This window comes from Protopterus annectens, chromosome 14.part0, assembly GCF_019279795.1.
Source record: "Protopterus annectens isolate FY-2018-M chromosome 14.part0, PAN1.0, whole genome shotgun sequence".
In the NCBI taxonomy this organism is placed as follows: Eukaryota; Metazoa; Chordata; order Ceratodontiformes; family Protopteridae; genus Protopterus; species Protopterus annectens.
The window spans coordinates 285,294,159-285,308,846 of record NC_056748.1 but is presented as its reverse complement, the minus strand read 5'-3'; the positions used below and the strand labels follow the sequence as shown (position 1 = coordinate 285,308,846).

General features: G+C 36.1%; 1 protein-coding gene across 3 annotated transcripts in view; it reads right to left on the bottom strand.

Annotated features, from left to right (window-relative positions):
* Nucleotides 1-4,805: 4,805 nt before the first annotated feature.
* The window catches only part of LOC122788953 (pituitary homeobox 3), a 517,519-nt gene continuing 507,636 nt past the window's right edge, over nt 4,806-14,688 (bottom strand). For all 3 annotated transcript variants that reach the window (XM_044056002.1, XM_044056001.1, XM_044056003.1), the window contains one exon: nt 4,806-5,669. In XM_044056002.1, the coding sequence (XP_043911937.1) occupies nt 5,106-5,669 (564 nt within the window). In that variant the 3' untranslated portion in view covers nt 4,806-5,105. The remainder of the gene's footprint in view (nt 5,670-14,688) is intronic.

Below are 14,688 nucleotides of genomic sequence, written 5' to 3'. Positions count from 1 at the left end.
TTTTTTGATGGAAATTAACAATGTATCTGGCTTTTTAACCTTTGTATTGGGGAATTATGGCCAGTCTGTTGATTTTTTGGATGTATCTTTAAGATAGGATGTTAATGACAATTTATTACATAGCCGTATTTTCAGAAAAAAGACCTTCACAAATGGCTATTTACATTATAAAAGTAACCACCACAAACACATTAAAAATAACATACCCAAAGGACAATATATTAGGGCATGTCGTATGACTACCAAAGATTGTGAATTATTTGAAGAATTAGAATTGATTACTAATATGTTTTCTAACAGCAGGAATGATGGGACATACTTGGAAAATCTTTGCCAAGATATTTTAGAAAAAAGGGATAGGTTATATCCACCCCTATTAAGAGTTGCTTTGGAAACTGGTCCCAATACTAAAATTCAGGGGGGCAACTTTGATACAGTATGCTCCTTAGATATGACAATAGATGGTTGGGACATTAAACACATTTTAAGCAAGAATTGGAAAATATTGGAGGGGAATAGGGATTTGGTTAAAATTATAGGTTCAGAACCTAAAATTGTTTTTAGGAACAATTCCAGCATTAAAAAAACTGTTGGAAAGGGATCATACTACACCAAAATCCCTTAAAGGTGCCCAGAAAAGGGGTATGTACAAATTTGGACAATGTGATATTTGTAGGTACATACACGAAGGACCTTATATTACTGTTGGGCACATTGATGAGACTTTTGAGGTTCCAAGGTATGCAAATTGTTTGACAAAAGGTGTCATGTATATTAGTTTTTGTAGTGGGTGCCCTGATTTTATGTTTGGTTGACTACACATACCTTACGTGAACGTATAAGGGAGCACGGTTATAGTATCAAGACTAAAGATGATAAGAATGCTTTATATAAACATTCGTCAGAATGTATGAATTTCAAAAAATTTCTTTTTCCTATTCTGGAAATTGGCAGCGTTGATTTGAGGGGAGGAGATTTCAAGAATTACTTGGAGCAGAGGGAAACGTTATGGCAGGTAAAATTGGGAGCTCATAGAAAACCCGGGTTAAATGGAATGATTAACATTAAATGTTTTTTTAAAATATAGAAGATTAGGTCTTAATAAAGATGGAGGGTCCTTATTTGATTAATTTTAAAATAGTTTTATTATAAGTGGTTTTATAGTGAGACGTTTCTGATTTATTGTAAGTAGGTCTTTAAACATTTTATTACTTGATTAATTGATTGATTAATTATGTGCAATTGATGGTATTTATATGCTATATTTCTGTTTATACTTGTTTTCTGATGAAGTCGTTTTGATGAAAGCGTTCAATAAATTGTGGTACACTAAATTTGTTGTATTTCCAGTTATTCAACTGTTTCTCAACTGTATTTTACAATTTGCAAGCCTTTATTGACCACAGAACCATTTATTTTGTTTTAATTTGTTTTTGACTAGTTTTGGATATGCTTTTGGTAGTATATATCATAAATCCATTATGAATGCCAATATGTTTGCATTTCTCTCCTGATAACTTCATTTGCTATCAGACTCATTCTTTTGACTCTTATATGTGAGTTACAACAGTAAAACATTTTTAAATAAAGATTTAAATAATATTAGATTGAGAGTTTGATCTCCCCAGTTAGGAATATTCTGTACAACTATTTAATTACTGAGATTTCTGTTTGCTTGCTTTCCTAAAAGCTGTTATGCCAATGATGGGCATGATTTACTTCCTTTCCGATTAGCACACAATGTGCACATTACATGCACATTGGCTCTTAGTTTTTTGCTGTATCTGTTTTCTATGATTCCTCATTTCATTCTGCTTGCTATAGTCTCTCCTGTAAGTAATACCTGCTAAAGCTCATTCAGGAGTTATGGAAAGCATGCCTATCAAAGAAAACATTATAAGTACCCCCACAGTAATGCATTTTTTAATGTTCTAAAGCTGCAGCTTCTTGCAGATGTATTTTAATTAATTAGAATTTAAAGTGTTTAATATCGTTCATAAATGACCAACAAAACATAAAAATACCATACTTCAGCATCCAAAAGTAATCCAGTCCAGAATTTTCCATAAAGAAGTGGGTTTTTCTTTTCTGCTTCAGTGGATCTTAACATTTTAACAGCATCCTCTGTCTAAACAGTTTTTGTACACTCTACGGAGTGGTGCATCTTAAGACATTATCACACACACACTGGGTGAATGTGAAGGCACAAAGCAAGCACTTTCTTGCTATAAATTATAATGTACTTTTATTTAAAAAAATGCCCTCTCCATCATTTAAATATATATGTGTGAGTGTATGTGTGTGTAGATATATATATATATATATATATATATATATATATAGATATGGGTCTAGGACTATTCATTGAAAGCACATTTCACTGAAAGTCAAATGACTGTGCACAAATCACTGAAAGCTCAAGTCACTGAAAACACAATTCACTGAAACACATTTCACTGAAAGTTATATATGGCCTTTTCCCCACTGTAGTGCGACCCTGGAGTTAGTATATATAGTAAGGGGGGATGTGGGGCACTGCCCCCACACTGGGGGATGTGGGGATGTAGCCCCCCACATAGTTTGGATATATATTACATTCAGAAAAGAGTAATTTATTGGAATTTATCCATGTATATAGTTCAAACTATTTAAAATTGATAGGGGGCTATACCCCACACACACCCCCAATGTGGGGGGCAGTGCCCCCACACACCACCTTACTATATATACTAACTCCAGGGTGGCACTATGGTGGGGAAAAGGCCATATATAACTTTCGGTGAAATGTGTTTCATTGAATTGTGTTTTCAGTGAATTGTGCACAGTCAAATGTGTTTCAGTGAAATGTGCTTTCAGTGAATAGTCCTAGACCCATATATATATATATATATATATATATATATATATATATATATATATATATACACACACACACACACACACACACACACACATACGTACACACCCTACACACACATACAGAGAGAGAGAGACAGATAGATAGATAGATAGATAGATAGATAGATAGATAGATAGATAGATAGATAGATAGATAGATAAAAAGGCATGAGTATATATGCACATTACTAAGAATTTGGAATTTTGTAGCTAAGAAAAAGGAATCAAGCAACATTTCTATTTTTAAACATTAGTGGTCACATAAGTGGATGAACAAACATCTCCTCTACCACAGCAAAAGTCATCTGTAACACCTGCAATGCTTCACTCCATTCAGACTACTATTCACACAATTTATGAATTACAATGCATTAATCCCACCACCATCCACCAGTATAAATAATTTGTTCATAAGAAATACACTGTAATCAGTACTCTCCTGTGCTCCATCCCTTATGATTTTCCAGCAACATGCGTCAAGAAAGCCAGTGGTAAATTCAGAGGTGGAAGGGACCACAACATTTTAGAAACCTTACAACTTTCAGAAACAGTTATAGTATGTTTAATTGAATCATTATAATGTGGCAGATCACTTCTCAAAAAATTTTGAAACAAAAATGGTCCAATTTAAAGGCATGGGTGAAGTAGGAACAAATACCCTATCCTACTATAGCAAACCAAGTCTGAGGTCTCACATCCTAAGGGTAGGTTATCGAATAAACATAACTTTTCTACAGCTTAAGTCAGCATAAAGATACTCAGTCAACAGTATGGAACACGTAGTTTCCCAAGTAGGCTATGATTATGCATTGTGTACCATGGTGACTAATGTGAGTGTTAAAACACTAGGCTAAGTGTAAACAACACTGTGACCAATGCATGCAAAAACCTTATCTGGTTGTAACAAAATGCTCAGCAGGCAAACAAACAAAAATGCAGAATGATATTTCAACTTCATTTTATTTTAAAACCAAAACTAAAAAATGGGATTGGCTAGAAAAGGAATGGGAAGACTGCTACTGACATATAGTTCCAAAAGGGAAAATGTTTAATAAAAGCTTTAAATGACTAAGTAGAGATGAAAATAAACAAGATGTAACATTCTTGCACTGTAGGGCATGCATTATTATTATTGCAGAACTCTACATTATAGATTATTCCACATACAAAACAAAACAAAATTTCAATTTATATATAATATATATATGTACATCCATGTAATCCTATACATTACAACTCACAGTCCAAGGGACAGGATTAGGCTGTAACAGCAATGTGGTTTTTTTTTTTTTCTTTTATGCTACGTTGAATGCTTCATCCTTCTTCTCTTGGCCACAGAATGCATAATAAAGTCTTTCTTTAGTAGGCTTTTAAGATCACATCCAGAACAGTGATAAGCCCCATTCTGATCTGAAGAAGTAGTTTACAACAGTTGTGTAGTTCCTGTTGATACATTTACATACTGTGTGATAGGAAGCAAAAGAGAGAAGAAAGGGAAAGAAATGAGGGAAGGAAGGGAGGGAGGAAGGATGGAAGGAAGGAAAGAAGGAGAAAGAAAGAAAGGAGGGAGGGAGGAAGGAAGGAAAGAAGGAGAAAGAAACAAAGAAAGAAAGGAGGGAGGGAGGAAGGAAAGAAGGAGAAAGAAAGAAAGGAAGGAAGGAAGGAAGGAAGGAAGGAAGGAGGGAGGGAGGGAGGGGGGGAGGAAGGAAGGAAGGAAGGAAAGAAGGAGAAAGAAAGAAAGGAGGGAGGGAGGGAGGGAGGAAAGAAGGAGAAAGAAAGAAAGAAAGAAAGAAAGAAAGAAAGAAAGAAAGAAAGAAAGAAAGAAAGGAGGGAGGGAGGGAGGGAGGAAGGAAGGAAAGAATTAAGGAAGGAAGGAAGGAAGGAAGGAAGGAAGGATGGAGGGAAGGAAGGAAGGAAGGAAGGAAGGAAGGATGGAGGGAAGGAAGGAAGGAAGGAAGGAAAGGAGGGAGGGAGGGAAGAGGGGTGGTAGCTGAAGTCAGCAAGGAATCATAGGTAAAGTGGTCTTTCTTATCCATAGCTCAGTATCTGTCTTGTTTTCTTTTTGAACAGTTCATTGCAGTCAGAACAAACCATTTATACTGAGTTATGTCATCTGTCTGTTGACACTTTATAGTGGCCTTTTCCCCAAAGCATACATACACAGATCATCCATTGCAGATATTATTAAGTCATTCATCAATGAGGACTCATACAGGCCTGTCCATAGCATACTGACAAGGACTCAGATTGGTAGATGGATTCTGCACTGCTGGGTAAGCAAAATTTGCATGCTGCTTGGCTTTGAGTCGGAGGCTTGCTAAGCTGGAGTTACAAGTGTCCCTATACATATAGGGGCTGGCAGTAGAAGCATATGGGCAAGCACTGGCTGACACAGCCGAATTAAGGGTTGGGCTGTTAAGATTGTTGATGTTTCCCAAGTTGTTCAGGCTGGACCCTGGCACTCCAGTGACAGCTGAGGGCACCATAGAAGAAGGCATGGTCATAGATGAGATGGAATTGGATGGAGAAAACATTGGCTGAGTGGAGAGGGGGCTGACATTCATGGAGTTGAAAAAGGGAAAGCTCTTTGCTGACAAAGGGCTGGTAGTAAGGCCTTTGGTAGCCCAATTGTTGTATGAGTAACCTGGGTACATTTCATCATATGGCTGCATTAGTCCATTGAACTGTGCCCCAAAGCCATTCTTGCAAAGCTCAGCTTGTTGATTTCTTTCTCGTTTCCTCCATTTGGCCCTGCGGTTCTTGAACCATACCTAGAAAGCAAAAGTGAGAGGATTAAAAATGAGAAAACAGTAGTACACGCTTAAGTAAATCACATATTAGCATCATGTAATACTGCAGTCTTTAGTTATACTCCCAGAGAAGAACCAGTGAAAAAAGATAAATCCAAAAGTTTTTCATTAACTATGCTTCCAGCTGAAGCTTCCTAAATAAGGGATCCTTAAGCCTTTGGCTTAGATCCAAATTTATGTTTGCAAAATGAAAATCAATCATTTTTTTCAGCCTTTGTTTAGACTGAGATTGTACATTATATTGCACGCATTATTACCACCTGTGTGCACTTCACATATGTGCAAGCTTTCCGTATAAGAAGTGTAATCTTCTGGGCTTCTCAGATATGCACCTGCAATTTAACATTATTACAGCAAGCAAATGTCCTTGGCAGTCCGATTTGGAAATATAGTTACAATGGTGTTGATTTTGAGGAGCACAGAATACTTCATTATAAAGAGCAAAAGTGAACTACAAAGATTAGATTGTGCAATCACTGTAAATTCATGTTCGTGTTAAGAAGAAAAACACAAGAATATTACACATGATAAGAAGCTAACCCTTCCTCCACCCTTCTGTGTAAGATACAGAGTGTCTTACTAATTACAACACATTTTTAAATAGACATATTGTTGTAAATGTCTACAGCATTTGGCAGTTTTTTTAAACTATCATTAAAAGTAGTCTTGTAATTTCTTTGAATGACAGAATTCTCCAGAGTAATACTTCCATGCATAAACATGTTGGGGGATGACAGGAATGCCATCCTATTTCCCTTTAGCCTTTGGAACAGGAGAAACTGCACTTTGTTTTGCTCATAATCTGACTAGGCAGCAGCCTGCTTGTTTCCACCTTGGCGCTTAGTTCAATGATTTTTGTACATAATGGGAAATAAAACATATTCAACCATAACCCCATGTCATGGTGCAAAACCTTCAGTGCATTATTTCTGAATGAGGCAAACACAGCCTTTATTTTAGATTGATTTCCGTCTCTGCAAGGATAGACTATTTACCTTACTGGGTGTTTAATGCATCAGGACTAACAATTCCAGCCAGTGCAGCTGGGAAACATTATAGTTATAAAAAACAGAGATTATTTGAAACTAGGCTGTAAGATACTACTGTATTAGGAGTTTGGACATATGTGCATCTGGAGAACATCACACATGACAGCTCCTCCTGAGCTATATTAATTAGCTTGGGACTTCCAAATGTGAGCATTTATAAATAGTTTTACCTTGTGTAGGTGACAAAAATTTCCAAAAATAGATTCAGTGTAATGTGTTTTATTTCTGCTCTGATGGCAGAAGCAGAAAATTCTTATATGTGATCTTCAATAGTCTTCGTCTGAGTTCATCCTACGAAGAAAAAATTATTTAATTTTTGATTGGGTGCCTGTTCAGTGGCATTGGCAGGTAGATAATAATTTGTTTGTTTGTTTGTTTGCTTGTTTTTGTTTACCAGGTAATGCACTGATTGACTAGGAACTATTTCTGACATAGCCCAAGGACATGGAATACAGCGCAATCAACATTTTAGAATAATATAGAGGGTTATGATTGTGTCTCCAATCATAACCATATTATTAAGTGTCCGAGACATGGATGCCATGAAATTCTCCTTGACAGCAAAGCTTGAAATGTGAATCTTGGCATCTATGTTCAGAACACATAATAATTGGCTATGATGGGTGAGACATGATCATATCTCTTTGTAATGCATGGAGTTTTAGCTACTCCACGTACTACTAATTACAAAATAAAAAAAGAAGACCAAAGTGTTTTTCCATCTTTTAAATGCAGGAATGAATTTAGCAAATGCTGTCTCATACACAGCAAGTAAATATTATTAGAGAAAAAAGTCAGGGACAGTTTTAAATTCTGTTCTTAGTTAAATTACTTACAGACTGACATCCGTAAACATCCACGGAGAGAAAGAAAATATGAACCAAGTACTTTAGGGACAGTTTATAAATAACATCCTTTTTGTGAGACTGGACTATAGCAGCACTTAGGGGGATTACCTCTGGAAGCCTTGTTATGGTCAGATCACCTGCTACAGAAGTATGAAACAGGTTTATCTTTTTTCCAGTTTTAGAGTGGAGCTCCATGAGTAGTTGTATGCATTGGGCTGGTAGTAGTAGATCTCTAGAGAGTTAAAAGCTAGATAATTCATATAACAATAATCACTACAGTGTTTACTACAAACTACAATATATACTACAATAATTACAAATATCTATGGAAAAAAAAGATTCTGTTAAGACAGACAGACCACAGCATAGATAAGTTGATACAAACATCTGCCTTTTTTAAATTTCCATGTAGCTAGTCTTTTTAAGACTTGGCTCTGGAAAGTACTCATAATACTATAATTCTGTAGTATAAAACTTCTGCATTAGACAGAGGTTATCCCATTAAGGGATCAGATAGTTACTTTTGAGTTAGTAGAGAATGAAACTATATATAGTGCTATTAGCTGGTTAGATTAGTAGGTTTCATTTATGCCAAATATTTTGATGTTGAAGGGATCTCTGCAGGATGCACTATCGTCTGTCTTCCCTGTTTATTTTATTATTTTTTATTATATTGAAATAAAACCAGTTTAGCTGGTAAGATTAGGAAGACAAAAGCCTTTAAATCCATGTTAAGGAGTTAGCCAGTACAGTATTGTTGTCTGCACGGGAACAAGCAGCACTGGGATGGTTTTCTTAAATTAGACATGTAGTTTTGCAAAGGCACTCCCTAACACAGTGGTATATACCCTGCCCAGCAGCAGTTTGTCTTCTGCAGAAAACAAAAATATAACTTTAAATTAGGCTCATGCAAAATTTCAATAACCACATCAGCAGATGTCTGACATGCTTCTTTACTTACGAAGACACTTGACCCCAAAACATGTTATGACTGCTCACAGAGATTGTTGATATAGCTAGTACTTAAACTCTGACTTGTTTTCTTCCTAGAAGTCAAACACAAATTTGCCAAAGCACTTTTGATAATACTTAAAATGTGTCTGTTGACATGTTACCAATCAACTTGCACTCTTTAGATATGCCTACTAATAAATACAGTTTAGCCATTTGTAATGCTGTACTGGAAATAAGGATTACTAATTCTGTTCTGGGGGTAGGGTGTTCTTAGTGCTTCTGATGAATTTGGATATAAAAGCTGAAGGAAATGGGGCAAAACAAACTTTGTTGTAATTGCTGTATTCATACATGGATATGATGTCACCTTTCTGTGCATTTCAGTTAGCAAAACAGATAAACAATCAGTTAAATCTCAGCAGGTCAAATAATACAGAAAGCAGGCAAATAGCAGACAAGATGGTATATGAGCTATTTCAGGGAGGCAAAATGAGTAGCAAGTACTGACTCACCCACACCAAAATGGAAGAAAACCAAATGACAGTCTTGCAGTACGGGCATTCCTGCAGGAAACCAGGAATATCGGGTGGGTGGCTGCAACAAAGTAGGGTAGCAGATCCAGTAGTGGGAATAAGTTCCTACTCAGCTGTAGGCCAACCTACCTCTGTAGACATTACACTCATCTCTTTGGTGAAATGGAACAACTGATACAACAAAGTAACCTATTCAATCCAGCTCTGAACTCCAGCAAACTACCAAGAATGCCCTCACCTCTACTGAATCGTGGATGCTTAACAATCATCTTGCCCTAAATATAAAAAAAAACAAAATTAGTAAATTTTACTCCTAGGAAAACCACTCCTTTTGATAAAAAAACTCTTCACTATACAAGCCCAAGACAATACCACTATAGAAGTTATCCCACACACTAAATTACTAGGCATTATTACAGATGAAAACCTTAACTTTGACCTACACGTAAACAATAACATCAAAAAAAAAACACCAAATGCTTGGCATGCTCTACAGGCACCAACACTTTCTTAGCCTCTCTACTAGACAAACCCTTGCAACTACCTTTTTATTACCCTCTCTCCTTTATGGTGCCCCTCTCCTCACTAATATCCAAAATTCTACAAAATCCAAACTTGATATGTGTTACAACAGAATAGCAAAATTTGCCAGCAAGGCCAAATTCTCATCCCACCACTGTAAGTCACTGAAACAATTAGGGTGACTGGAACTTCCCCACCATCTCTCATTCACCCAACTAACTACAGTGCACAAAATAATCTACAGACCCACAAACTGTCCTTCTCTCTTAACTCTACTTGCCAAATACCATCCCAGCAGGCATCTAAGGTCAGAAAATCATCTACTTCTAAAAGTAGATAAGCCCACCTTACCTGCTGGTCAACTCCTCTATTCCTTCACCATCATCAAACTATGGAACTCACTTCCACCTTCTAGAAGAAACACAGGCAGCACTGCCACCTTTAAACAAATACTGAAAAAAATCATCTCAGCTCTTCCTGGCTATGTTCCTGCTCTATAACCTGACCTCTTCACTCTCCTTACACAATTACTAAACCCTTATGTCTTTTGCTACTAGTGGCTGATGATACTTTATCCATATATATTTTCATTTTTATCTTCACTTGTTGGTACTGGTACAGCACTAATTAATATATCTTTGTTTATACCTCTCTGATTGAATTCATTGAATTCTGCTTTAATGTATATTTTCTGTATATATTACTGTAATCAAACAAACTAGATTCCTGCTTTTATGTATATGTCACTGTATTTACTATCTGTAACACTGTTTCTACTTCTGCACCAATTAATGTTTATATATTTTCTGTATCTGTGTTCTTATTGGAGCTTTTCTCCCCGGGCCTTCACTGAAAATGAGCTCTTTTAGACCCAGTGGACTTTCCCGGTAAATAAATGCAATAAATACAAAATAAATAAATCCCTGCAATAGATGTACTACATTCTTGCTCAGACTTTAGCCTTGAGGGGAATGGACATGTCAGATATACAATAGGCAGATGAAGCTCCCTGAAGTGCATGCACAAGTGCAGGCCAACCTACCTTGGAATCCATTACATTCATTCTGGCTGATGTAAGACAGTCTGGGGACCAAACAAGTTAACAAAATGATTACAGCCATGGGTTACAATGAAAGTTATAAATGTAAAAGAAAGTGTTCAATAAGTGCAAACACCGCAGAGATACATTACCTGTATTCCTTTTAAGATATACAATTAGACCCATTAAGGCCCTTTGATTTATAAAAGCAAACTTTATCATTTTAACACTGAAAATTTGTCACATAGATTTGGCAACTTACTATACTGGTGTTATTACACCAAACCTAATTCTACCCAAATCATTACCCCAACCATGCCTAGAACCAAAGACAATCACTTTAATTTGTAAAACAATTTCTTGATGAAACTAACAGGTACAGAACAGAAATTAAAACCAGAGTATCAGAAATTTAGAGCACTTTGATATTTCTTGGAGTCAGATGCTACAGCTATTACAGCTAACATGAAATATGTACAGAACTACCTTGTGATCCTGAGAGGAGAGTCCTAACTATAAGGGCTGTGTGCCTTTGTTCTGCCAGGAGTAAGAAAGTTTATCTTTTCCAGAATTAGCTGGGTTTGTATTGATACATAAACTGATTATCATGAAAATATGTCTTTTTGCTGTTGTGTAGTATTAGTTTGACTTTATTTCTAATCTCCCTAAACTTAGAAAGATAATCTGCATTTCTAAACTAATGATGCTGCTTCCAAGCTATGTCCCACTGTGCCCTTCAGTTTCTAATGTTCTTAGTAACCCACAGTAGTGACGAAGATCTTGCTCTTGTACACCATAGTTGACAAAGGAATTAAATAGTCAGAGAAAAGTACCATTAAATTAGTTAACACCAGCATCAAGACCATGAATGTGCAGAGCAGTCCAGTTCATTTCTTTAAGTGTTTGCATGAATTTAGAGGCAATAAACTATTGCATTCCTCACACAGGAAAACATACTAATAGCTGTAGTCTGGACCTTCCAATCAGCAAATGTTGGAACGTAGTTACTTAAAGCATCTGGCAACTCTCCCTATACTTTGCCTGTTTCAGTATTATCCACACTGGTGGGGACTTGATCAGCTGAACCATTATACAACCCAATTTGTAATTGGGAACAGCCAGCAGTAGCTTCATTCCAATCAATGTTTCTATGAAGGCCAGTGCTGGTTTTGTTCCAGAATTTTACAGAATCATAGTTAGCGTAAGAGGTCCCTAAGTCAATCTCCTAAAACCAGTTGTTCACCTTAAATGTCATACATTAGCCAGGAAAAATATGGCTTGGTTGCATCCTTGGTAGAATTTGTAGGCACATAGATACAGACAAGCACTAATCATTTACAGTTGTTTATCTTGGCTGATAGTAAAATGAGGTGTTAGCAAGTCATAGTTGGCCGATGAGTAGAGAAGTTATAATCAGGTAGAAAATTGCAATCAATGACAGCAAAATCAATGGTGCCTTTCTAGTACTTTCATAGCCAAAATAAACTATCTCAGAGTCACTGTTATAGGGCCGCAGCCATAACTCCATGCTAGTTGAGCTATGTCATTACAGAAAATTGACCAGATATGGAGAATGTCAACCTTGTTATACATACTTCTGGCACTGTTATGTAGACAAGTTCATTTGATTTCTGCTACCATGGGGCCGGGGTTAGAATGCACAGGAGATATTTACATGCAACAGCTAGAAACACTTGTAGCTTTTAAGAGCAACATTTTTATAAATAGTTTTATTATCAGTTTATAATGACTGTTTAATATAATGGGGCTACTGAGAGAAATATGCTAGAGGAACAATATTTGTCTAATGCAGATTAATCAATTTTTAAATTCTGTCAGCCATTTTGGTGCTGGAGAGTGTGAATCTGGACATTGACTTTTAGCTTTCAAACAGTCTTATAAGTATAGGAAGTACTACTTCCAGTTTGCATCTGAAAGCCTTTATTTTAAGTATTCCCCACATACAATACATTATTCTGTAGTTCTATTGAAAGAACAGGTCAAGAAAAATATCTCACAAGCTTAATTTTGTTTATCTATTCAATTCAATTCACTCATTTATTCATCAGTTTGTATTTCTTAATCCAGGATGAGCACAGATGCCAGTGACCATTTTCAGACATAGCCCAGAAGTACAAACTCAGTATAAAGAACTATAAAAAAGATTTACACCATATAATATTAACAGATTGAGTAGAGAGAAGCAAGCAATGTTTGAAGTATATTTTTCTCAAGTCTGAAAAGTGATACAGCCAAAAACAAGTAATCATCAATTCCAAAGCATGAGTTGCATCCCACATAATGAGCAGGATTTATGAAGAAACACTTTTGTGCAAAGTGAAGTTAACACTATGTGGACAAATCCACCAGGCATAAATCTATGTGAAGGACCCCCTGTATCACCACACTTATATGTGATAACCCTTCTTAACCTTTTTCTAACATTAACCTCAACCCTGCACATGGCTTTACTAAAAAACCTTTCCAAAACAGTACTAGTACCCAAGACAAAAGGACACAGAACACACACAACACCAAACAGGCACAACACTAAAACTATCCCCTTACCTAACCCATACTCTAACCCTAACCCACAAACACTTGCACATATATACTAATCACTATAAAGCAATGCTGCATATTTTCACAAACACCACATTTTAGTCAAACATTCATTTTCCTACACACTCCTTACAAAAGATATACCATACTTGGCAAGTCATACTGGCACTCATTTAACAGCAACCTAGTGATAGTAGTAGCTACTAAGTCAGTTGACTGGATACTTATACAATATTTGCTATACAATTAAGGAAGTTATACCTAGAAATTACAGTTTAGTTTTTTTTACATGCACACACTCTGCCAAGACAGCTCAAAGACCATTTAATTGTAATCAGTTGACAGTAGCTATCAATGCCTTCAAACTTAAGACTTCCTCTCTGCTGTCATCCATTAAGGATAACCACTTTCTGATTTGACACATCCCTGACATTTAGCTGTGAACAAGTGAAGTAAATGGCAATGTATTTTAGCTTGTTTAACACACACATATGCTTTTAGCAAGTTATATTGCAGATCATATAACTGTAATGAATTGACAGTACATGTCATTCACTTTCACACACACTGATTACCTCCACACCAAGAGTAACCTCTTTCTGACTGGGCAGACCACTAATGTTTGACTGTGATCAAGACAAAAACATTGTACCAAAGACTGGGAAGTCTAGTCAGGATTTGTGGAGTTGTACATTAATTTGTACACCAAAGTAATAGCACTTTTGAGTAGTGCAGTGTCCCCCTGTGCATGTGTCAGTGTTACTAATTTTGCTAAAAAAGTTCATTATGCATTTTAAAAAATAACCAGAAATGATACATAGAGTCTCTGACTGCATAATCTCAGATCCACCCACTAAGTCAGGGATGTAACAAATAAAGCTTAAGAAGCCTAGGCTGTGGCATACTTGGAAGAGATCTAGTTATGCTTTCGTCACACAATAATGTATTGCAGCTTATTTCACATATACATACTAATTTATTTATTTATTTATATGGTATCTATGATAGTTAGTTAGTAGTCTTATGCTTGATATCCATTATCTTGTCAAGCAACTCACAGTAATATATAACTATAAAAACAAAATCAGGGACCTTAGTTACACTTAGTGATAGCAAATATAGTGTCTTCTCATTGAAAAAACATAATTTTAAAACAAGTACATATTCAGTAATCAGAGTAAATTAAAACATTATCAAAGAATAAATTGCAACATGTGAACAAAACTAGCATATGTTCAATGTATTTACAAAATGACAACATGATCTTGTCAGCTTCCCTACAACTTTAGAGTTCTAAGTGAATGATGAATCGGTCTGACAAGTTTGACTCCCCAGTGTTGAACTTTCCATTCATTGTTTCCCTTGGGAAATCACTGTCAATGTGAATTCTAAGTGTGCATTGGTAGTGATTCCTTTGTTTTAGGGATTTTTCCTCTTTATTTTTGTCTGTGCAACTGTGGACTTGGTGTATAC